This window comes from Pongo pygmaeus, chromosome 23 (assembly GCF_028885625.2).
Source record: "Pongo pygmaeus isolate AG05252 chromosome 23, NHGRI_mPonPyg2-v2.0_pri, whole genome shotgun sequence".
NCBI classification, from domain to species: Eukaryota; Metazoa; Chordata; class Mammalia; order Primates; family Hominidae; genus Pongo; species Pongo pygmaeus.
The window spans coordinates 43,778,620-43,802,147 of record NC_085931.1 but is presented as its reverse complement, the minus strand read 5'-3'; the positions used below and the strand labels follow the sequence as shown (position 1 = coordinate 43,802,147).

Here is a 23,528-nt window from a genome sequence, read left to right as displayed (position 1 = left end):
CAATAGCACACCTCCTTCATAAAATTGAGAGAATTAAATGAGTTAATGCAAGTTAATGACTTAGAATAATGCCTGGCACATAGTAATCACTCTATACTTATTAGCTGTTTAAAATTATAACCTCATGAAATACATAAAAGAAATATATATTATATATAATATATTTTTATATATGTAAATATAATATATAAATGTATATTATATATTAATATGTAATATATTTTTATATATGTAAATATAATATATAAATATATATTATATATTAATATAAATATATTAATGTAAATATAATATAATAATAAATTAATGTAAATATAATATATAATATATTATATATAATATATAACATGTTATATATAAATATTATATATTTATATATAATATATGTTATATATTATATATAATATATATTTATATAATATATATTATATATAAGTATTACATATTTATATTTATATATTATATATTATATTTACATATTATATATTATATATTTATATATAATATATATTTATATATAATATGTATTATATTTATATAAATATATAATATATATTTATATATATATTATATATTTATATAAATATATATTATATATTTATATAAATATATAATATATATTTATATATAATATATAATATATAATATATATTTATATATAAATTATTTATATTTATATAATATATAAAATTTATATAATATATAAAAATAAAATTAAATATATTTATATATAAATATAATATACATATTATATATTATAATTAATATATAATATATATTATATAATATATATGTATAATTTATATTTACATTATATATAAATAAATATATAATATATAAATATATAAAATATATATTTATGTATATATTATATATAAATATATAAAATATATATTTATGTATATATTATATATAAATATATAAAATATATATTTATGTATATTATATATAAAGATATAAAATATATATTTATGTATATATTATATATAAAGATATAAAATATATATTTATGTATATATTATATATAATATATAAAATATTATATATAATATATTTTATATTATATTATATATAATATATAAAATATTATATATAATATATTTTATATTATATTATATATAACATATAAAATATTATATATAATATATTTTATATTATATTATATATAACATATATATTATATATAACTATATATATAACATAAATATATATATTTATATATAAAATATATATTTTATATATATTTTATATATAAATATATATTTATGTATATATCCTCCAAACCATCAATCCACAGTAATAAAAGGACTTAGTTTGTCTCACTGTGGTCCAGGGAGAAGTAAAGTTAATAGAGACAAGACATTTCAGGGCTCCAAGACTCTTCCCTTAAAGGTGGGGATGAGTTAGGGGTCCCCAGGGGGAGCTACCCAGTCTGCCAGTGTGGTGGGAGGAAAGCCAGGGGGCAGTCAGGAGACTGGGTCCCAGCTGGAGAAGGTGCTCCTCTGACAGTTTTATATACATATTAAGTAGAAAGATCTCTAGTACACACATTGTTGAATGGGAAACAAGCAGAATACTATATGTGGTATTATGTGGTATTCTACTATGTTTAATGTTCTACTATTCATGTTTCTAAGGGAAAAACTACTATAAATTTGCTATGGGTACCTATGTATGTAAATGTATAGGAAGAAAAGGATTTGGAGAAGGGACTAGAGTTAGAAAAAGTAATCAGAAAGGATTTTACTCTCCTCCAATTTTAGATAGATAGATAGATAGATAGACAGATAGATGATAAATGATAAACAGAAATGGATATATCATAGATATACAGAGAGATACATACATGGACATAGAATGCATTCATGTACTTGTAGCTTTTAAAATATAGATAAAACAGGCCAAGATGGTACAAATTGTTATTCCCCTTGTATAAATAAGAAAACTAAAGCTCAAAGATAGCCCATATGTGCCTAGGCACACACAGCCAACAAGCCCCAGAGGGAGGAGTGGAGCTCAGATCTGCCCTCCCCATTGCCTTTCCACCACTCCACTCCACCCTGCCTCTCAAGGCCACCCAGGAGTTGACTATGACAAAAGGTAGAAGAAGAGGCCTCCTTGTCCATACTGGCTGGAATGGTAAAAGCCAAGTGCGATGGAGAATCGTGTTGTTGTTTTTGTTTTTAATTAATGAACCTGTTGGAATGTGCCATTCAGCAGTGGAGCTGAATGGTTCCTGCTGTTCATGCAAAACAAACAAAAATCCCTCCACCCCAGCTACTTCTGTGGCCACTTTTCTAGCCTTATCTATCCAGGGACTATGAAAGGGACACAGAACTGTCAGAGGGGCATCTTCTTCAGCTGGGACCCAGTCTCCTGTCCCCCCCCGGCTTTCCTCCCACCACACTGGCAGACTGGGTAGCTCCCGCTGGGGAGCCCTAACTGATCCCACCTTTAAGGGGAGAGTCTTGAAGCCCTGAAATGGCTTGTCTCTATTAACCTTACTTCTTGGGCCACAGTGAGACCAACCAAGTCCTTTTATTACTGTGGCTTGATGGTTTCAAGGGTCTTTTCCAGATCTAATAGCCAAAGAACATTAGAATTTTCCTCTATGATACCCTAGAATAATAATAAGCTCTCCCTCCCTAAAGATGATGTTTAATTAAAACCTCTGGCCATTTTGGCTGTCTTCATATTTTTAAAGAAAACCCAAATGTAGAAGAAAAGCATCCTTCAAATGTTAACCATCCATTCCATCTCCTGGTCGCCTTAGAATGTCATGTGTCAATGAAAGTTGAAACGTTTTTGAAGCATGGTATAACTGGTAATACGTTTTAGCTTTATCATTTAGCAACTAGGTGGCCTTGGACAAGCACAGTCTCTTCAGCCTCAGTGTTTTCCATCTGAAAAATGGGTGCAATACCCACTCTTAAGGTTGCTGCGAGGGGGCGGGGGAAGAGGGTGAAAGAGATGGCATTTGGGAAGTGCATGCAACCAGGAGGGGCCTAAGAGATGTCTCTTCCCTCCTCCAGCTGGATAGCAGCTCTCCTCCTTCCATAGTTCCCAAGACATCCACAGCCTGAGTCCCCTAGACTTGCCCTACCAAGTGCTGGCGCCTCTCCAAAGTCTCATTCTTTCTATTTTCCTTAAGTTGCAAAGCCCAGTGTTGAGGTGTAATTGTGTGTAAGAGGGAGAGGGAATGGATTTGGTTTCTTTGAAAATGGCTTCTTTGCTAAAACGACAACCTCAGATCTGATACTGAAAGAATCTGCTGGCACTGGCCCCTGTCAAAACAATTTGGAGATATCCAGGGGCCATCCTCTGGGGCTGGCAGCCGGCCCCCCAGCTGAGCCTCACGCTCAAATTCCCAACAGGCTCAGAGGCAGGCCCCGAAAACGCTCCATCCTACAGCCCCATTCCTCCCATGCAAAGGCGGCTGGAGGGAAGGAGAGAAGGGCTTGGCATTCTGAAGCAAAATTCTCTCTCTCTGCTGCACCCCCCTCAGCCCTGCCAGCCACCTTTGCAGAAGCCACGCATGCACACACACACACGCACATTTTCAGAAAGCCCTTGGCACAGCCCAGCCCTTCCTGAGCTGGACAGAGCTACCAGAGCAGATCTGCCCCGGCCGAGGCCGCCTTCTTCATCCCCAGCCCCCTCCCATTCCTCTTCGAGAGTCAAGGTTCTGTCAGGAGTTTCAGGGGCAATGACTGGCCAGGGAGGGGGACCACAGACATCCTGCCTGCTGCCAAGTCCCTTTCTTTCCCCCACAGTGTGTCTTATAAGCCGGCATGTAGTTTATTCTTCTCCTAAACACTTCCATAGGGTGCAGGGCCTGGAGTTGCCATAGAAACACCTTTTAACTCCTCCTCCCCCAGAATGCTGTGCCAGGCCCTAGGACTTTGGGGAAAAAAGACAAAAAGAGACACCTGTGGATGAGCAGAGACAGGAGGAGAGGCCATCGGGCAGCCCCCCTGGAGAGGGCCGGGCCGGGCCTCCTGTGCCTTTTGCTAGGCCAACATGGCACCAAGCCATGAAGAGAAAACCATCATGCTGGTTTTAAAAGAGGAAGTTGACGGGCTGACATGAACACCTTTAGGGGGCTACAGAGTTGACTGGTGGGGTTGTGTGGGTCCCAAGGAATGGGGAGCTCCTTCATATTTTTTTGAGGGAGAGAATAGACAGAGTTTCAACCCAGACTGGAAACCAGAAAGGCTCTGAGCAAGGAAACTTGGGAGGCAAGTACTGGACGCCAGCAGGGTGCTGTGCAAGGCGAGGGAGGTCGGCAGGCAAGCAGCTCACACCCACACCTCCCATTTTAAAAGCATTAGCTCATCCCTGCCACTAGTGCAGCTCACCAAACCCAGGCAGAACAATTTGGGATCCGTGCCAGAGCATCGAAGATTTTTCGTTTTTTTTTTTTCTTTTTGATTCCACAATTTCCTGGTCTTTGGGTACTTCCTGGTAACTTAGATTTTCTCTGAGAAATTTATGAAGAGGAGCGAGGGAGCTATTTCTTGTATCAATCCAGAGAAATTGTAAGAAACTTTCTGCATCGCTCAGACCCACCGCAGGAAACCTAAGCAGTAAGCAGACGGGAAGGCCCCCATTGGAAGCAGGATCTACTCATGCTTGTTTTCACTTTTCCGTGGTCAATTTCTAGGGTAGAAACCCCAAAGCAAAGGGCAAGGGGGGAAGAATGGGGACCTACTCCCACTACATACCAAAAAAACGCAAGTGAAGCCACCCAGCCCATTTTCCAGCAGAAAAGGACTTGGGCTGCACCTCTGCACACCCTGATTCCACCTGCCAGCCTCCTGGCCGCATGTGTGTGCTCCTGCTGGGCAAAACCAGAACTCAGCCGCAGCAGCAACTCCCCACACTAATCAGGTGGGAATGTCACCAACTGGGATGAGGAGGGAAAGGGTAAGTGGAATGTGGGTGGAGGTGGTCACGGGAGGAGGGAGGAAAACCCTCCCCAGGCTTCAGGCTGCCCAAAAGGATCTTTCTAAGCAATCCACAAACCCGGGGCCAGCTGGATTCCCCCAGGAGAGGGGAGGATGTACCATGCAGGCCCCAGGGAGCCTCTTACAAGGGTGACCTCAGGTCACACAAACACCCTCAGCTGCCAACTGCACTGACATTCTGGTCACCACGCCCCCACTCTGACCTCTAGGCTCAGCCCAGCCCACGAGCAGTGCCCCTCTCGGCCCTCACTGCCTCCCCTGCCAAGCTCCTACCTCCTCCCCCTCCTCACCACAACACACTGGTAGAGTCCCTCACCCAAGACTCAGTGGAAAATTTCCTTCTCCTTTATGACTGTACTTAAAACACACACGCTCCATTCTTCACCTCTGAATCGACACAGGCAGAGGGCGGCAAGGCTGTCCCACCCCACTGTCCAGCCCAGCGCACACACACACACACACACTCCCAGCAGAGCCACTGGACTTGCACGCTTTATGGGCTGGAAAGGAGGAGAGAGATGTTTCCCAGATGCCACTCCGCCTTTGACCATCCAAACACAAGTGTCCCAAACACTCCCAGACAAGCCTCCCAGGATGCTCTCAGGGCCCTCCATACACACTAAGGAGTAGGAGGTCTACTCTTTACAGGGTCTCTCTACTCAAGACACTAAGTCCAGTCTGGAACTGTCACCGTGATGTGACCCTTGGCAGCTTTGTTCTTTTGGTGACAAATCTGTTTTCCACTGCCCATTCGCCCCCTCCCCACACACATTCAAGGGGGAAAAAAATAGCCTTCCTGTGAATTTTCACAGCTATGTGGTAAGTGACCCCTCGCACAGGCCACCTTCTGCTGGCTATCAACACTCTCAAACACAGTGCCTCCAGGGAGTGGGTCAACGCCACAGCTTTCTCCTCATTTTCCCCCTTAAATCCACCCAAACTTGGCAGTCCCAGGAGCTCGGTTAGCGCTTGCCTGGGAAGCCTGCAGCTGGGTTGGGTCTCAGTGAAAAGAATGAATTTCATGGGCGCAGGAGATGATGCAGACTCAGAGTACTCCAAGTTTCTCCTGCAACTTTCCGTGCACATGGCGGGCAACTTTTTTTTTTTTTTTAACTATTCAATTTCCCAGCACTTTAGTTAGCATTCCAAGTTTTGAGAACCCTTTCCCCACCCTTCTCTTCTGGCCCTTCCTCCGTTAGTAGTGAATGGGGACATTTTCCAGATGTCAAAAGGACCGGTAGGAACCTAAGTTAGGAAAGCAAAGGCGGCCAGGAGCTCCCTCAGCCACTGTGAGTTTCCTCTGCAGGGCATCTTCCCCTCTCAGCTATGCCAGCGCCCCCGCCCAAGGACATCGAGTTTCTCCACTCCGCCCCAACCCCGTCTGCCCCTCTCCTGGGGCAGAGGAAAGGAGTGGGGCTCGCCCTGCCTCCCTAAGCAGCGCTGCAGTCCCGGCTGCAGCGTGGGGCTCGGGCGGGGCACAAGGAGCGCTTACCGATGTCAGAGTTGCAGAAGGCGTCCTGGGGGTGGCTGGGCGAGCATGTGCACGCCTCGGCGCCCCAGTCCCCCAGGCTCCAGCTGCCCAGGAGCACGATGAGCCCGAGCCAAGGAGTCATTACCGCTGCTGCCGCCGCTGCCGGGGCTGCTGCTCGCCTCTCCAAAGTTGCCGTGCGCGCCGCCGGCGGGGCTGCTGCAGCCCGAGCTCGCTCGCCCGCCGGGCCGTGCGGGGCAACTTTGGCCTCCGGCGCGCTGCCCTCCGAGTGCCCGGCGGGACGGGATGGGGCGCGGCGAGGCTTCCTCGGCGCTGGCGCAGGACTCCGCGGGCGGCCTCCCGGCGAAGGAGCAGGAGCTGGAGGAGCAAGAGGAGGAGGAGAAGCCGTCTGAGCGCCCGCCGCCTGCCTGCTGCCTGCTCTGCGTCGCTGCCTGGGCGGCCGAGTGATATAGCGCTGGGCCCCCGGGGACCCCGCCTCGGGCTGTTGGGGCCCGCCCCCTCAGACCAATGGCAGAGCCGCATTACCTCATCGGCCCTCCAAAAAGGGGGCGGGGCCGGGGGCACGGGGCAACGGGGCGGGGCCGCCCCCGGATCGTTCAGATCCTTATAGGGAATAATGCCGCCGTGGGCACGCGGGTAGGTGGGCTGGGGCGCGCCCGGGACCGGTGCTTGCCGCTGGGTCCTCGGAGCGGCGCCCTCGTGCCCCTTCTCGTCTGCGCCCTGGCCCCACGCCTACCTGGGCCACTGGGTGCCTCTGACCCAAACCAGAACCAACTACCACCCACCCACCCCAGCAGGACCCATTCCACAGGTCAGGGGTGGCCATGTCCTAGAGACCTTGACTGTGCTTGGTGGAACCAGTGGGGGAATGCTAACTGCTACCCCTCCAGTTTCTCTGGAGAGAGCAGGCACAGAGGAGAAAGACCCAAACTCACTCTCTTTCTCTCTCTCTCTCTCTCTCTGTCTCGTTCTTACTCTCTGGGATATGGGAAAGCATCTGCTGTTTGCAGCTGGCTATGATATATGATAGAAGACTGTTTTTCTGTGCTCCCCCAGAGCAAACGAGGTTTCTGTATTCATTCAACAAACACGGTTCAGGATGCTGGGTTAAGCAACACAAAGCCCTTGCCCCCGTGGACATCCATGAATGCACAGGGTGATTTTCTGTGATGCTAGGGCTATGAAGAAAACAAAACAGAGTTCTGGGTTGAACATGACTGGGGAGGGCGCTGCTCTCTCTGCGATAGCAAGGGAAGGGCTCCCTGAAGTGCCATCCTCGCTGAGAAGTGGACAAAGAGAAGGAACAGCTCTGGGGCAAGCCACAGGAGAGAGGTACCAGGCAGGGGGAACAGCAAGTGCAAAGGCCCTGGGCATGTTTGAAAGACAGAAAGTAGAAAGGCAAGAGTAAGTGGTTCCCCGCCCATGGCTGACAGGGCTCCACCCTTCAGCAAGGGATTTGGGGGTGAGCTGATCCAAAACTGTAGTAAAACCAGGAGAACGATCCAGGATCCTAGACGACTAGCTATAATAGATGATTGCAAATAACTAACACAATTACTATCCTTATTATTGACATCTTGATTCTGCTTTGTATTTTTAAAAGCAGGATTCTGTACCTCACCTTATTATCGCTCTCACAATAATCTTTGTAGATAGGAAAAGCAAGCACAAGTATCACTCCCACTTTCCAGGTGAGGAACCAGCACAGAAAGATGGGATGACTGTGGCCAGCCAGGAACTCAAGTCACCCCTTTCTACTGCCCCTTCCCATCTGAAGAGAAACATGCATTTCCCTGAACGTCAGCAGCTGTTCCATCTAACTGCAAATGGCCATTTGCAGCTGGGATCTTCCATCTTTCTACACTTTTGTCTCTTTCTCTTTCTCTTCCACTTCATCCTGTTAGAAATGCCACAAGTTTGGAACAAATAGAAACAGGGAGAAATCCAAGTTCAGCTTCTTTCTCAGAACTCCTCTGTTTACATCTCAGACAAGTGACATTGGGACAGCAGAGGCCAAAGAATTCATGAGAGATGGTATTTCAAAGAACATTTTTGAAACTCCTTTTTCCCCTTTGAGCATTTTAGCCATAGGAAAGGGAAACCAGTTTCCACATCTTTTTGACTTGTCCCCTCCACCCAGCTTTAAAAACCCTCCCTGCCTTCACTCTAACTGTGGCCTAACTCGTAGAGATGTTTCTGTCTCTCGATGTTTTTCTAGCACTGTTTTCATTGTTTTATGGAGTATGATTCTATTACTTCCCCCAACCACAGTAGGAATACTTTGAGGCCTGGGATATTTAGCCACGCTGCCTTTTAGCCCTCTCAGAACCAAACAGGGTCTCTGGAGACTGGAGAGCATGGGTGTGGCCAACAGCTGACTGAGTCCTGAGCAGAGTGCCCTGGAGGCCGCTCTAAGGATCCAGGTTGAATGAGGGCATACGTGGTGGAATTTGAGAGATTCGCTTATCCCCGTGCCCCACATGACTTATTCCACAGTCATGTGGAAGGTTTTAGAAGACTTTCCAGACCAAATCCACTTTGGTTAAGCATCTTACATGATAGAGGCCCTCTCTTCTCTTTCTTTTCACGTTTCAGTTTTGTCCAAAGTGCCGATGTTTTCTCCAACAGAAGGCCTTGCCTGGAATATAAGTATCAAGTAGATAACTTCTGCTGAACCTCAAGCAGCAGTTTTCTCATAGAAAGCATCTGAAGCGTTTTATTCCAGCAGCTACTTAATTATGAAAGCACAAGTGTAATCTGATCTTTTTTCCAGCTGAAAAGTAACGAAATTACCTTTTGGTTAATTTCTTCTTACTCCCTATCCTAAGCTGGTCCACGCAGTGTCTTGAAGTCCAGCGAATTCCAAGAGCTTTTCAGTTGGGATGTTCTCTCTTATTCCTAACCTGAGTCAGTTCCCCTCTGCCCACCATGTGAAGGCAGTTTGGTTCTCACCCTAAGGAAAAGAAACAGTAAACTCCATGAATCCTTGCGTAGGGGAGTCCTCCTGCTAGGGTCACCCCCTTCAGCAGGCACCCATCAGTCTGGATGTCATGGTGTCCATGAACCTAATAATATGTAAGAATTGATTATTCAACATCACTTAATAAGCTAGGTGGGGTGAACCTGAGGCTAATGGTAAGAATGAAGATGCAGGCTGGGTGCAGTGGCTCACGCCTGTAATCCCAGCACTTTGAGAGGCCGAGGCGGGCGGATCATGAGGTGAGGAGATCGAGACCATCCTGGCTAACATGGTGAAACCCCGTCTCTACTAAAAATACAAAAAATCAGCCAGGTGTGGTGGTGGGTGCCTGTAGTCCCAGCTACTCGGGAGGCTGAGGCAGGAGAATGGCGTGAACCCAGGAGGCAGAGCTTGCAGTGAGCCAAGAGCGTGCCACTGCACTCTAGCCTGGGTGACAGAGTGAGACTCCATCTCCAAAAAAAAAAAAAAAAAGAAGATTCAGGCTCTCCTGCTTCTCTTGACAGCTAAGAACAATGATAGATTTATACATCTGGGAAGAACTGAATAAGCTTCAAGATCTATCTGGCCTGTCTGCACACCTACCAGGATGACCTGGTTTTCTCTTTCCTGGAACTTTTCTAGGAAAGGTGAGTTCATATCCACCCCTTTGTATCAAGTTATAGGATGCTAGAGTCTGTAGGAAGAGAAGTCGTAAAAAGGACCTCAGAAACTACTCATCCTTGTTTTAAATGTGGGAAAAATAAGGTTCAGACAGGTGAAGGAACTTGCCCATTTGCAGGGCTCAGTCCTCCAAGCTGTAAGGTGTGGCCCATGCTTGTACTGTGGGCTTGGAAACCCCAGCCATTCACAGATCTCGTATCTGCTTTTCAGATCTGTAGACAGATTCGTTTGAGTCTCTGTACAGTGCCCAGCCCACAGAGAAATTTTACTTACACTGATTAATTCTCTACCGTGATAATAATCACCCTCTGAGCCAATCAGAAGAAATACAGGTTTGTCCTCATGACAGGTTTATCTCTTGTGTGTTTATTTTTTTCCCTTCCTAAATTACTAGCTAATGCATTCCAAACATATCACTATAAAAAAAGCACATGAAAACGTTGTTTCTGGGAAATGAAAAGAGAGTAAAGTGGAAACAAAAAATCAAAAGACCTGAGATTTGTTCCCAATGTTGCAGAATAGCTGTGCACCTGCCTTGGTCGAGTCACTTTGCCTGTCCAGGTGTCGACTTCTGTGTTTATTGGATGAAAGATAGAACTCATTGGTATCCAGGATCCCTCTCACCTCAAAAACTCCAAGATTCCACGGGAAATCCTGTAGGACAAGTGAATGCTTCTGAAGGGGAGATGAGTCCTGCTGTTTAAACAGGTTTGACGCACGGGAACGTACCCAAGATTGGAGACCATCCATCAGTTTTGCAACCAACACTGAGTTCCTATACTGCTACCTCCCCCAAGAATCAATGCCGAAAACAGAATTTCAGAGAAGATTGTGATGCCAAAGTCCTAGGAGAGACAGGGTCTGGCTTATGGTGGAGCCCAGTGTAGTTATGCGTTCACCTGCTTGTTTGTCTCTTAGATCGTAGCACTAAAAGGTTAGGAAGGTGTCTTTTTTATCACCATTTTTTTTTTGGTCTTCAGAAGTTACTGAACTCTTCCACATCCTTCAGACCTCAGCTTAGATGTCACCTGCTCAGGGAAACCTCCTCTGATTCCCCTCCCATGTATCCCCACAACACCCTGTATTAACTTCTTTGACAATACTTAGCTGACTCTAATGTGATCGTTTACCCATCTGTTTCCCTTCCTGGAGTGTAAGCCCCTAGAACACAGGGATTAAGTGTTGGTAACAACGAGTTTAATAAGTATTGTTTGAATGGGTCCAATGATCAGCACCACCGACCCCTTTCCAGCACTCAGACAGGCAGGTGGTGGCTCCTTGGAGAGTTCACGGAGCTCTATCCCGCTGACTGGTGCTAGGGGGCGCTATAAGCCAGAGAACACCCATTTGCTCAGCCTGCAGTCCTGGTCGGTCGTCTCACTGCGAGGGCGGGAGAGCACAATTCCACACTCATCGGTGGGGTGCGGGTGCCTTTGAGTGGGTGAAGCTCACCCCTCCTATCTGCCATGGCCACAAAGCTCTCAGTCAACATCCCGTCTGGGTTCGTGGCTGCCGGAGCTCCTCCACCCCTGAGCTGGCCACATGTCAACCAAAGGGGGAGATGCTCTCTGGGGAAGCAACATAGTTGTGAATCATTGGTTTGGGGGCCTTAGGGCGGTCTGGGAACACTGCAGAGGATGCCACAGTCCCACTCTTCCAGGGCAGAGCTGGGTTTTGGAAATTCAACCTGGAGAAGGTGCTGTCATTTCTGTTGCCTCACAGGGAAGCTCCTCTTTGCTTTCCTCCCTCTTCCCCTCCAGACCCTAGCCACAATGCCTTTCCCCAAGCCCCACAGTCCATGTGAAAGTCATTATATTCAAAATGGCCTTTTCCAAGCAACAGACAGCCTGGTCCACCCATCCCTGTGAGCTCTGGCCAGACCCTCAGTGGGGTTGCTGCCCAGCACTGGGCAATTCTGAGCCTAAGATGCTAGGTACTGCAGGCTCTCTCTGTGTCTGGCACCAGCAGGGGGTAAACACCTTTCCTTGCCTCCATCTGGAGCCAATTTCATGGCAGTAAAATTGCCCCAGCTCTCCCCCAGCCCTGCCAGCAAATTGAAGACCCCTCTGTAAGAGTCTCTGGCTACATTCGCATGAATCCTCGGGTTTTCATATTTCTTTCCACAGGGATCTACTCTGTGTTTTTAAGCCAGAAAACACATGTGTGCAGTAAAGCCATGTTGTATCCTGTGTTATCTAGGGTGGTGGGAAATGGAAAGCAGAGTCACATATTCCAGCTCTTGTTTTCATGTGCGTGTATGTGTGTTTCAATGACCATATATTCAAGCAGTCAATTATTTCTGTGATGGGTACTATGAAATGGAAGGAGAAGAACTTCTCCCCAACCCTGTTTTAATGTCTTCCTTATGCCCGTGGAGTTCATGTGTTTTTCCTTTAAAAACGAGTAGCTCCTTTGTGGTTTCTTTGAAGGTTGCATGCTCAGCTTCACACAGAGAATACATACGAGCGTCTCAGCCAGGCGCTGTCATGCCTTGGGAGGGAATGGGATGGACATGTGGTTGGTCTCCTGTTAGACTGGGCTGGAGGTCTTGTTTCTGCAAGGCACATGAGCTTTCTTCAGAGGAACCTGCTGGAACTGATATGGCCTTGTCCTGTGCTGTGGGGACAGTCCAAAGAGCAGTTAACACCATTGATCGCATCCTTCTTTAAACTTGGCTGCTGAGACCCTACTCTCTCTGGGATTTTGCTTTCTACCTCTCCAACTGTACCTTCTCAGTCTTCTTGGCAGACTCCTCGGGTTCTTCCTGAAATTAAAATGCAGCTGTTTCCCAATTTTCTGTCCTTGGCTCTCTCCCCTTCCCTTTTAGCCTCCACACTCTCCCTGGCCTACCCCACGCACCCCCGTGGTCTCTACCATGCTATGTGCACCGGAGTACACACTGCAAGCAACAGTGTACCTCTGATTGCCTGTCTTCTATCTCCACCTTCCTCCTGCCCAATTTCACCTGGAGATCCTATGGCCTCCTCGGACTCCAGGTGTCCAAAACTCATTGTTTTTTCCCCTCAGTCCCCTCCGGGGTTACCCATTCCGAAGGGTGACACCATCACTCACCAGGTCCTGTAGATTCTCAGTATCCACATCTTTTCTAACCATCCCTTCCTCTCATTCTTAACATTTCTACCTTGGATCAGGCCCCCATGGATTCTTTCCTGACAGTTTCAATAGTGACGTAATTGGTTACCCTCCCCAGAGTCTTTCTCTATCAGCTTCAACTTTGCATTGCTGCTTCTGTACATTTTTTAAAATATAAATCTGAAAGCATGCTATTCTTTACTTGAAATGATTCACTTGTGCTCCGTGGCTTTCTGAACAAAGTCTTAAGCTCCAAAGACAAACAAGGCCCTCTGTGATCTGGCTCTTCCCCAGGGCCCCACGGTCCACAGCTGGAGGAGGCCCTCTTCACATAGAATACAATGAGATGGCTGCCCCTGCAGTTATACAACAGCAGGCTCTGTTCTTGCTTATCTCTCTAAACCCATGCTGCCCTCTTCCAACCCTTTATATTCCAGCTATCAGTTTCTCTGAGCCTTGTTCACAATGCATTCTTGGCCTGGAATCTAGCCACCACCAATATATTCCCCCACCCTCTTCCACCTCATCTGCCAGGAATCACGTATTCATCTTTCAGGATTCAGCTGGAGTCACCACTTAGTGAATATTTTCTGGTCCTCTCTCTGCCCCAACAGAATGGGCCACCCCCTCTCAGGCCTCTCCTCTTCTCTCACTCACCTCCCACCCACACTGGGTCCTCCAGGCTTCCAGCTTGGCACCTCGCACACTCTGTTGCCCTTAGTGGTTGATATCCCTGGTTCTCCTCTAGATATCAAGCAAATCCAGGTGCTTCTGTGACTGCCTAACACATCATATGCACATAATAGGCATTTAACAAATATTAAAGGAATAAACTAACCAATGAATGGAGTGGAGAAAAGGAGGAGTCAGAGTATCACCTTCACACATTCACCCCAACAGAGGTTCTGGAATCCAGCTCCTTGGGTCCAGAAACTCAACTAGATGAGGCTCCCTCAGTTGATCGGTCTCACAGACTGATCCTAAGAGCTCAGCAAACCAACCAAAATCCCACTGGGCTTGTTTCCCGTGAGGTATTTCATTGTCACATAGGCTAGAGGACTCATGTCAACACCACCCCCATATTTTCCTCCTGATAGTCACAGAGAGCTTCAATATGAAGCTAGTTTCTCCTCAGAAGGTTGCTTTGGTGTATGTAGATTCAGAACACAGGGATTGAGGGCATCATAGGAAGGGTCTTTCAGCTGAGATACCCTGGAATTCTCCTTTTCATGGAAGCAAAAGCTTTGCTGAGGAAATGCCAGTGCTCACAACCACTGGCCAAAGCCTCTCTTCCTGAACAGGGACAATGCTGGACACACAAATGCCAACTGCGGGCTCTTGGATCTTGGTTCTCAGCACCAGGCTGGCCACTCCATCCTTCTCTTCCCCAACACTTTCTTTGCACTTGGAATATTGGAATTCATTTGGCTTCTACATTTTAGTATACAAGTCACCATTCAAAGATTACCCCCAGGTCAACTAGTTTGGCTCTGGTATTCCCAGATTTTCAACTCTGCCCTCGCTGTGTCTTGATTTATTACCACAGATGGCTAAGCACAAGCATGGTGCATGAATGTATGCCTTCAGTAAGACAGATGACCTTGTTTCCAAGTTCTGGGTGTACCCTTAATCATGAATTCTCCACTGACATTCTCCATTTGCCTCACATCTTATGTGTCATAGTGTGATGATCAACTCTTTGGAGGAAAGGGACAGGGTCCTTTCCTTCCTTCCCTCCTTCCTTCAAATATTCACCAAACATTGGCAGAATGTCTATTACTCCATGCTAGGCCCTGGAGATACAACTGTGAACAAGGCATAGAACTGTTCCCAAGGAGCTCCCAGTCTTCTGGGAGAAAAAGACAAGAAAATAATAGTTGGTGGAAAGAACTACAGTGGGATGGTCAAGTGTGCCATGAGATCATAGAGCTAACTATCCAACCAGGCAGCAGGGAGTTGTTTAGGAACTCAGATCATGGTAAGACACAAGGTCAGAAGTAGGAGAGAGCTGTAGGTTACCATTGAACTCCCTCATTTTACAGATACAGAAACAGGCCTAGGGAGGTGGACACCGGATTATTGGCAGAAGCAAACAAAGAATCAGACCCCTTAGTACCTCATCATCTTCCCGTCACTCCAGGCTGCTCTAATTCAGTGCTGGGCCCATGAGAGATAATCAGTAAATAATTATCTCCTTGCTCTGCAACTCGTCAACCTTGGAATGATAAGCTGAAAATGTTTCTAAGATGAGTAAAAGAGAAGGGAACTTGGCATTAGTTGAATACCTACTATGTACAAGGCACTTTCAATGCGGTAGTCCCACTAATCCTCACAACCCTTAATAATAGGTACTAGGTACTATGGTATTATGCCCATTTTATGGTCAAGGAAACTGAGGCTCAAAGAAGTTAAATTGCATGTTCAGTTTCTTACACTCAAGGAAGTGGCAGAGCTGTGATTTAGACGCAGGGGTCTCTTTCCAAACCAGCACTCTTTCTGAAGACTTCAAAGTCAATGTGCCCACAGGTTCACTGGGGCATTTGCAGCACTGGTGATTTTCTCTTTGTCTCTTGGGTTCTCGTTGAGTGCTCAGAGCTCTTGATGCAGCCAAGCAGAGAGAAGCATAGTACCTACCTCTGACGGCCAGGGAGGGAGCTTTATCTGCAGGCAAGTGAGATGCATCTCTGTTTCATTTGGTTTGCAATGGAGAGAAGGCAGGAGAAGTGACTTGGCAGGCAATTTCTAGGGGTGTGGGTGTGCCCTTCCTTACTCAAAATTTTGATAGATGCCATAGGAAATTTACATTTGTATTACAAAGATAGGGCCCAGAACCAGAGGCAAGCTGGTGGCATACTCATCAGTATATTTTAACAGCTAATGAACCTGGCTTCATTTCCTCCTGAAATTTCAAACATGAGATGGAGGCAATATACCAGGTTATTATCCTAGTCCTACCACATAAAATAGCTGTGTGACCTTGAGTAGATCAGTGACTGCTTTCTTTAAATGTAAAACCAAGTGTGTTGGATTTAACTATCTCTCAAAATTTCCCATGGAATATTCTAGAAGGCAGCCCAACAGGGAGGTTAGGAACCAAGGCCTGTGATGTCATAAGCCTGAGTTTTAATCCTTCATCGCTGTTTCACTGTGACCTTGAACAAGTTCCTTAACCTCTCTCTGAGCCTCAGCTGTCTCGTGGTAAAAGGGAGGAGAGATGCATACCTCGTAGGATTTTCATGAAGATCAAACACTGTAAGCTGAATAAGATGCATGGCACAGTGCCTGGCATATAGTAAATTCTCACTGAGGACTGTGTATACCAGAGTGTGGCCCCAGGGATATAAACGTGAATGAGAACAGCCCCTGCCCTCAAGTAGCCTATAGTCTAGTGACCTGTGTTTATAAAGAAAGACCATGTGCTTATATCCCCTTTGACCTTGTAATTAATACTCAAAGAAGGGATGGAAGAAAGGAGGAAAAAGAGAATAAAAAAATTTGATAGTCATAACTAATTCCTATAGAGTGCCTACTGGGTACCAGGTATTCTTCTGGGCGGTTTGCATATATTAATTTGTACCAATTCTTATAGCAAAAGCCATGAGGTAGATGAGATCATCGTTGCCATCCCTTTTCATCAGCAGTGAAAACTAAGGTACACAGAGATTATGTCACTTACTCAAGATTACATCGCCAGTATGCTGCGGTGCTGGAATCAGAAGCCAGAGCCCATCCTCTTAACCACCCCACCACTCTGCCTCTTCAAGCAGAAGGCGAGCGTTTGGAAAATAAGAAGGGATGCAAAGGTCAGACGCCCAGTTCCTGAAACCAGATGGGTCTTTCTTCCCAGAATGCCTGTACCGGCCAATCAAGGGTGAGGAGCCATTAATTAGATATGGCCCCTATCAGAAGTGACACTTAGTAGGGCATTGAGTTTGTCAGCAGCCTCTCTTGGAGAACAGTACTCAGCCAGGTCAATATGCCTTCTAGCCCTTGAGGTAAGCGCCGAAGTTAGAATCAGAACATTTGAGTCCTATCTCCTCCAGCCTCCTGCATTGCTCTCTAAGCATAAATTGAATCCCTATAAAGTGAAGGCAAACATCTAATTCACAGAGGCAGCTGCAAAGATCAAACAATAAGTAACTAACGTTTACTGAGCACTGCTATGTGCCAGGTCCTATTCTATGTAATATACAAGTGTAAAGGTATGTAATTCACACAACTCTGTGATGTAGGGGCTGTTATGATCATGCCCATTTTATGGAAAAGAACACTGGGGCACAGAGACGTTTAGTAATGTAGCCAAGCTTACACAGTTAATCAGTGGTGGAGATTTCCAAGTTCAGCGTCCCATCCTGCACTCCTCACTATCTCTGTGTACTCTAGTGATCAGTTAAAAAGATTTTGTGAACACTAAATGTGATTGTGTTTCTTTTCTCCGGTAGTCACATCTTAGGTCTTTGTTCATTCCGTTCCCTTGACCTTTTCTTGTAGCTACTATTACTTGTCTCCGATGGTGAAGAGCAAGGTTCTAGAGACCCCAGTGCTGCACTGGAGCTGGCTCACCCTTGCTTGTCAGAGCCTATTTTTATATGTTCAGGAATTTTCAAGTCGGTCATTAAACATAGGCGTTATTTAAAATTTTGGCCAGGCACAATGGCTCACACCTGTAATCCCATCACTTTGAGAGGCCGAGGCAGGCGAATAACTTGATGCCAGGAGTTTGAGACCAGCCTGGCCAACATGGCGAAACCCCGTCTCTACTAAAAATACAAAAAAATTAGCCGGGCGTGGTGGCACGTGCCTGTAGTCCCAGCTACTTGGGAGGCTAAGGCACAAGAATTGCTTGAACCCAGGAGGTGGAGGTTGCAGTGAGCCAAGATCATGCCACTGCACTCCATCCTGGGCGACAGAGTGAGACTCCATCTCAAAAATAAATAAATAATAAATAAATAAATAAAGTTTAATTTAATTATATAATGTTATAACTAATAAATTATATTAATGAACACTTGAAACTCCTCACTCCTTAATTATTTATTACAGTATACTCTTATCTATGCTTTCAGGGTAACTTTCATCTGTTGTTTCTGTATGGTGGAAATATTATATAATGATGTGTTACTGCATTCAGGAACATTACCTTGGTAACTTAAAATTGGCTATGATGGAAGTATTTACACCACAGAAATTGGCAAACACTGCCAATGAGGGCTCTTTGTACTGTAGAGCTACTTGTTAAATATTTACCAGCTCACTACTGCCTTTGCTTAACTGTGTGACCTTCGACAAGTAACTTAACCTTCTTGTGCCTCCGTATCCTGGTCTGTAATACAGGGACAACAATAGCGCCTACCTCACAGAGTTACAAGGAATAAATAAGACGATATATGTGGAAAGGGTTTAGCAGAATTCCTGGCACAGAACCAGCCAATCAGTGAATGGCCACTGTCAATATTATTAAGACAATCTACAAGTAGCCTTTCCTCCCACCCAAGCTGGGAGCACCCATCAGAGATGACCTGACCTGAAGTTCATCACCCTGTACTGGGATTGTCAGTTTCTGTGTAACTTTCCCCCTTTAGAAAGTGAGCTAATTGACAGGGCTAATTGAATTTCCTCTTCCGAGAACGTAACCAATACTGATACCCAGTAGGTCCTCAACAAATTTTTGGATTACATTTAGTTAAGACAGTTTAGAGGCTACTGAAAAATCAGAATTAGGAAACGTGGAAGTTTCCCCAATCACATAAATATTTAAGTACTAATAATTCTCCACACAAAAGCATTGCTGGAACATTGTGTTTGAGGTTCATTTCATAGGAGTACCCTATAGTAAAGTCATTCAGGAACTGAAAGCGCCCTGAATTGGTGCCTAGACAGACCCACTGCACACTGAACTCTGTTTTATATCAGAGTTCTCAGTGTATATAATATGGAGTCCTCTGATTGTCTTAGCATGTCAAGTAGGAATATGATCAGTAACTTTCCAAAACACTTGAAGGTGGCTGGAACTGCTTTTTGCCTCAAGTATTTAGAGAAAAAAGACCTTGATGTCACATCAACAAACTCAAAAAGAGATTGTGCATACCTGGAGTGCTTTTCCTAGGCCTGGGAGGCAGTGATTGGGGGCTGATTTCAGGAGGAAAGAAGGGGAGAGGCTGAAGACATGTTGAAAAATCATTTTTTTGTCTATTGCTCCTTTGTGTGAACTGGTTGCTGGCTTATGCAACGCCCAGTAATTAAAATGGCTGGAATGCTTTGCATTTTTAAGGCAAAGTGAAGGCGGCTCAGAGGCCTGGAGCCGGAGCCAGCTGGAGGGGGGCCCAGCAATCCTACCGTGGCCGCCCATTGGCCTGGCAGAGGTGACTGGCATCTGGCTTGGCGGGGGCAGGCGGCATGTGGCAAGGAGGAGGAAGGAAGTCAGAGGTGTCCCGAGTTGTTCCCACTCCTCTCCTCTTTCCCCAGGCAGGTGGGTGCACCAAGGTGCATGCCTCTAGAATGAAGGTAGGCACAGGCCGCCCACCTTCTAGAAGTCTGTAATGACTAGTGGCAATGCCAAGGAATGATAAACAATAATAAAGCTGTTCTTTCTTAAATATCTATCATGTTTCAGGTGCTGTATTAATATTGATTCCAGGACTTTCACAGGTGCTCAAATCCTTGATATAAAATGGTATAGTATTTGCACATAATCTACACATATCCCCCCACAAACTTTAAATCATCTCTAGATTACTTATAATATCTAATACAATGTAAATACTATGTAAGTAGTTGTTATACTGTATTTTTAAATTCATATTATTATTATTATTTTTTGAGATGGAGTCTTGCGCTGTCACCTGGGCTGGAGTGCAGTGGCACGATCTCTGCTCACTGCACCCTCCGCCTTCTGAGTTCAAGCAATTCTCCTGCTTCAGCCTCCTGAGTAGCTAGGATTACAGGTGTACACCACCATGCCCAACTAATTTTTTGTATTTTTAGTAGAGATGGGGTTTCATCATGTTGGCCAGGCTGGTCTCGAACTCCTGACCTCGTGATTCGTCCATCTCGGCCTTCCAAAGTGCTGGGATTATAGGCGTGAGCCACCACGCCTGGCCAAATTCATGTATTTTTTTTTATATAGTCGTATTGTTATTTTTTATTGTTTGTTTTTTCCAAATATTTTCCATCCACGGTTGGTTGAATCCCGATGTGGAATCCACAGATACAGAGGGCTGACTGGATTATCCGATTTCAAGAGAAAAAAAATGAGATCATATTACTCTTCTGCTCAAAACTCTATGGTGGATCCCTAATGCACTTAAAATGAAGTCTAAATGCCTTGGCCTTCTAGCCCCAGCATGGCATTGCCCCTGCTGTGGCTGTCCATGTCTCTCCCACTCTCACTTGTGTTTACACTACACTGACCTCCTTTTCCTCCTTTAACCAAGCCAAACTCAGTCCCAGCTCCAGGACTGCCCTGTCCCTCCCTCTGCCTCTCCCAGGTCTTGCCATGGCCAGTCAGATCCTTCTAATTCTGCAGCTTCCAGCTCAGATATTACCTTCCCGGGGAGGTGTGCCATAGCGGAGGAGCACAGCCATCCCCAGTCACTGGAGCCTCCCAGTGTCTCATTTTTCATATGGATTTTTCTTTTCTGGGCTTATCAGTTTCTGAAAAAAACTTATTAAAATGTTTATTAATTGTCCTTTAATTCTAAACAATTAGTGTTTCTAATTGCACAAAGAAAACAGTGCAAGATGCCTGTCTCATTCACTGCTCTGTCCCCAGTATCCCAGATCAAGGCTCAATAAATATTTTTTTGAAATAGTGAATCTTCACAACAACCCAATGAGGTAGACATCATCATCCTCATTTTCCAAATGAGAAAACTTAAGCTCAGGGAGGTTAAATCACTTGCTCAAGGGCACCAATAGGAAGTGATGTCACTGAGGTCTGTCTGATCTCAAAGCATATATTTGAGGATGGATATGTATAACCTTCCCCCACAGCTACTCTAGAAAACACAGACAGCTACTCTAGAAAACAGTAGAAAGGGTTGGGTGCGGTGGCTCACGCCTGTAATCCTAGCACTTTAGGAGGCTGAGCAGGGTAGATCACTCGAGGTCAGGAGTTCGAGACCAGCCTGGCCAACATGGCGAAACCCTGTCTGTACTAAAAATACAAAAGATTAGCCAGGTGTGGTGGTAGACGCCTGTAATCCCAGCTACTTGGGAGGCTGAGGCAGGAGAATCGCTTGAACCTGGGAGGTGGAGATTGCAGTGAGCTGAGATCATGCCACTGCACTCCAGCCTGGGCTAGGGAGCGAGATTCCATCTAAAAAAAAAAAAAAAAAAAAGAAAAGAAAAGAGTACAAAGATGATATCTGTATTACAAGGGAAGGACTCGGGATTCAAGGCTAACTGTGAGCCCTTTAGTAGTGAAATGATGGTGGTAGAAAGAAATAAGAAAGTAAGCACTTGGGAACCATGACACTGGTGTTCTAGTTCAATTCTGCCACCTGTGAGACCTAGAATGAGCTCATTACCCTCTCTGGGCACTTTCTCAAATGTGTCGGGGGTGTTTGCTTCCACTTCCTCAAAGGACAGTTACGTGACAAGCGCATAAATCCCCAGCACTCAATGCCGCTCTCCTGTAGGATGGAGAGGGTGGTGTGGTGCATGGACCCTGGAGGGAAACCACATGGTTGGGGAAAGATGCTCTTCCTAATCACCTGTGTGCTTGCCTGTGGGTAACTACAGGAATAAACAGGCTGGATATAGAAGTTGGCACCTTCGGGCCAGGCACAGTGGCTCATGCCTGTAATCCCAGCACTTTGGGAGGTTGAAGCAAGCGGATCACTTGAGGTCAGGAGTTTGAGACCAGCCTGGCCAACATGGTGAAACCCTGTCTCTACTAAAAATACAAAAATTAGCCGGGTGTGGTGGCATGCACCTGTAATCCGAGCTACTCAGGAGGCTGATATAGGACAATCACTTGAGCCCAGGAGATGGAGGCTGCAGTGAGCCGAGATTGCACCACTGCACTCTAGCCTGGGTAACAGAGTGAGAAAAAAAAAAAAAAAAAAAACAAAGAAAGAAAAGAAAAGAAAGGAAAAAAAAGAAGTTGGCATATTCAGGATGCTGAAGTATGGGCAGACTTGGTTAAAGACACAGTATCATCACTGGTCCTATCCATGTTGAACACTGCCTCCCTGATGAAGCCTGGTCCTTCCAGCCCCCAGAGTCTGCCCCAGCCTCCCATTCCCACCCTTTATTGTAGCCGAGCAGGACCTGTGCCCTTCATCCCATGACATGAGTCTCATCTTCTTCCCACCATGAGCTTTTGAAAATGTTTTATTTTGACATAATTCACTTACAGAAAAGTTGCAGGAATAGTTCAGAGAATTACCAGATACCTTTTACCCAGATTCCCCAAATGTTAACATATTATTAAATCCTCCCTCCTTTAGGTTGTTTAAGAATAAGTTGCAGGGCCGGGAGCCATGGCTCACGCCTGTAATCCCAGCACTTTGGGAGGCTGAGGTGGGCGGATCACGAGACCAGGAGATCGAGACCATCCTGGCTAACATGGTGAAACCCCATCTCTATGAAAAATACAAAAAATTTGGCGGGCGTGGTGGCGGGAGGCTGTAGTCCCAGCTACTTGGGAGGCTGAGGCAGGAGAATGGCGTGAACCCAGGAGACGGAGCTTGCAGTGAGCACTCCAGCCTGGGTGACAGAGTGAGACTCCATCTCAAAAAAAAAAAAGAAAGAATAAGTTGCAGACGTGATGCCCCTGGACCCCTGAATATTTCAATACGTACTTCCTAGAAATAAAGGCACCATCAACTTTTGTAGTGTGGAGCAGTTCAGCCCTGGAGGCACACAGGCCTGCATTCCAAACCCTAACTGTACCTCACTGTGTGCTCTTACGCAAAAGATTTTGCTTCTCTGGACCTCAGCTTCCTCAGCTACAAATAAGGGCACTAACAGCACCCACCTCGTACGGCAAATATGAGAATTAAATGAGATATCCCAATTAAATGGGAGCCCTAAGGGCCAAGCACTGCTTGGGATGTGGAAAGTGTGCAGTAAGTAAATGGGATTGTATCTTGCTAGAATGCTGTATCTTTTTTTCTTCTTCTTCTTTGAAGTGGTTTGAATTCCTTGGATTTCTCCTTCTTCTTCACAGGCCAAGTCTCACAGGCAAAAGCAAGACAGGTTCTGTCATTCATTCAGCCTTTATTTACTGAGCCCCTACACCAGGCCTGACCGTGTTCTGGGTACAGAGACAGAGCAGGAAGCAAGACAGACACGGTCCTGTTCTGAGAGCTGAGAGAGCTTGCGTTGGCATGAT

At 45.4% G+C, this 23,528-nt stretch overlaps 2 protein-coding genes across 6 annotated transcripts in view; one reads left to right on the top strand and one right to left on the bottom strand.

The window, feature by feature from the left end:
* TIMP3 (TIMP metallopeptidase inhibitor 3) overlaps positions 1-6,946 on the bottom strand; it is a 62,548-nt gene extending 55,602 nt beyond the window's left edge. The window contains exon 1 of the mRNA XM_054469889.2: positions 6,460-6,946. Coding sequence (XP_054325864.1) covers positions 6,460-6,580 — 121 coding nt within the window. The 5' untranslated portion in view covers positions 6,581-6,946. The remainder of the gene's footprint in view (positions 1-6,459) is intronic.
* The window catches only part of SYN3 (synapsin III), a 545,948-nt gene that overhangs the window by 250,149 nt on the left and 272,271 nt on the right, over positions 1-23,528 (top strand). The gene's annotated exons all lie outside the window — the stretch shown is intronic.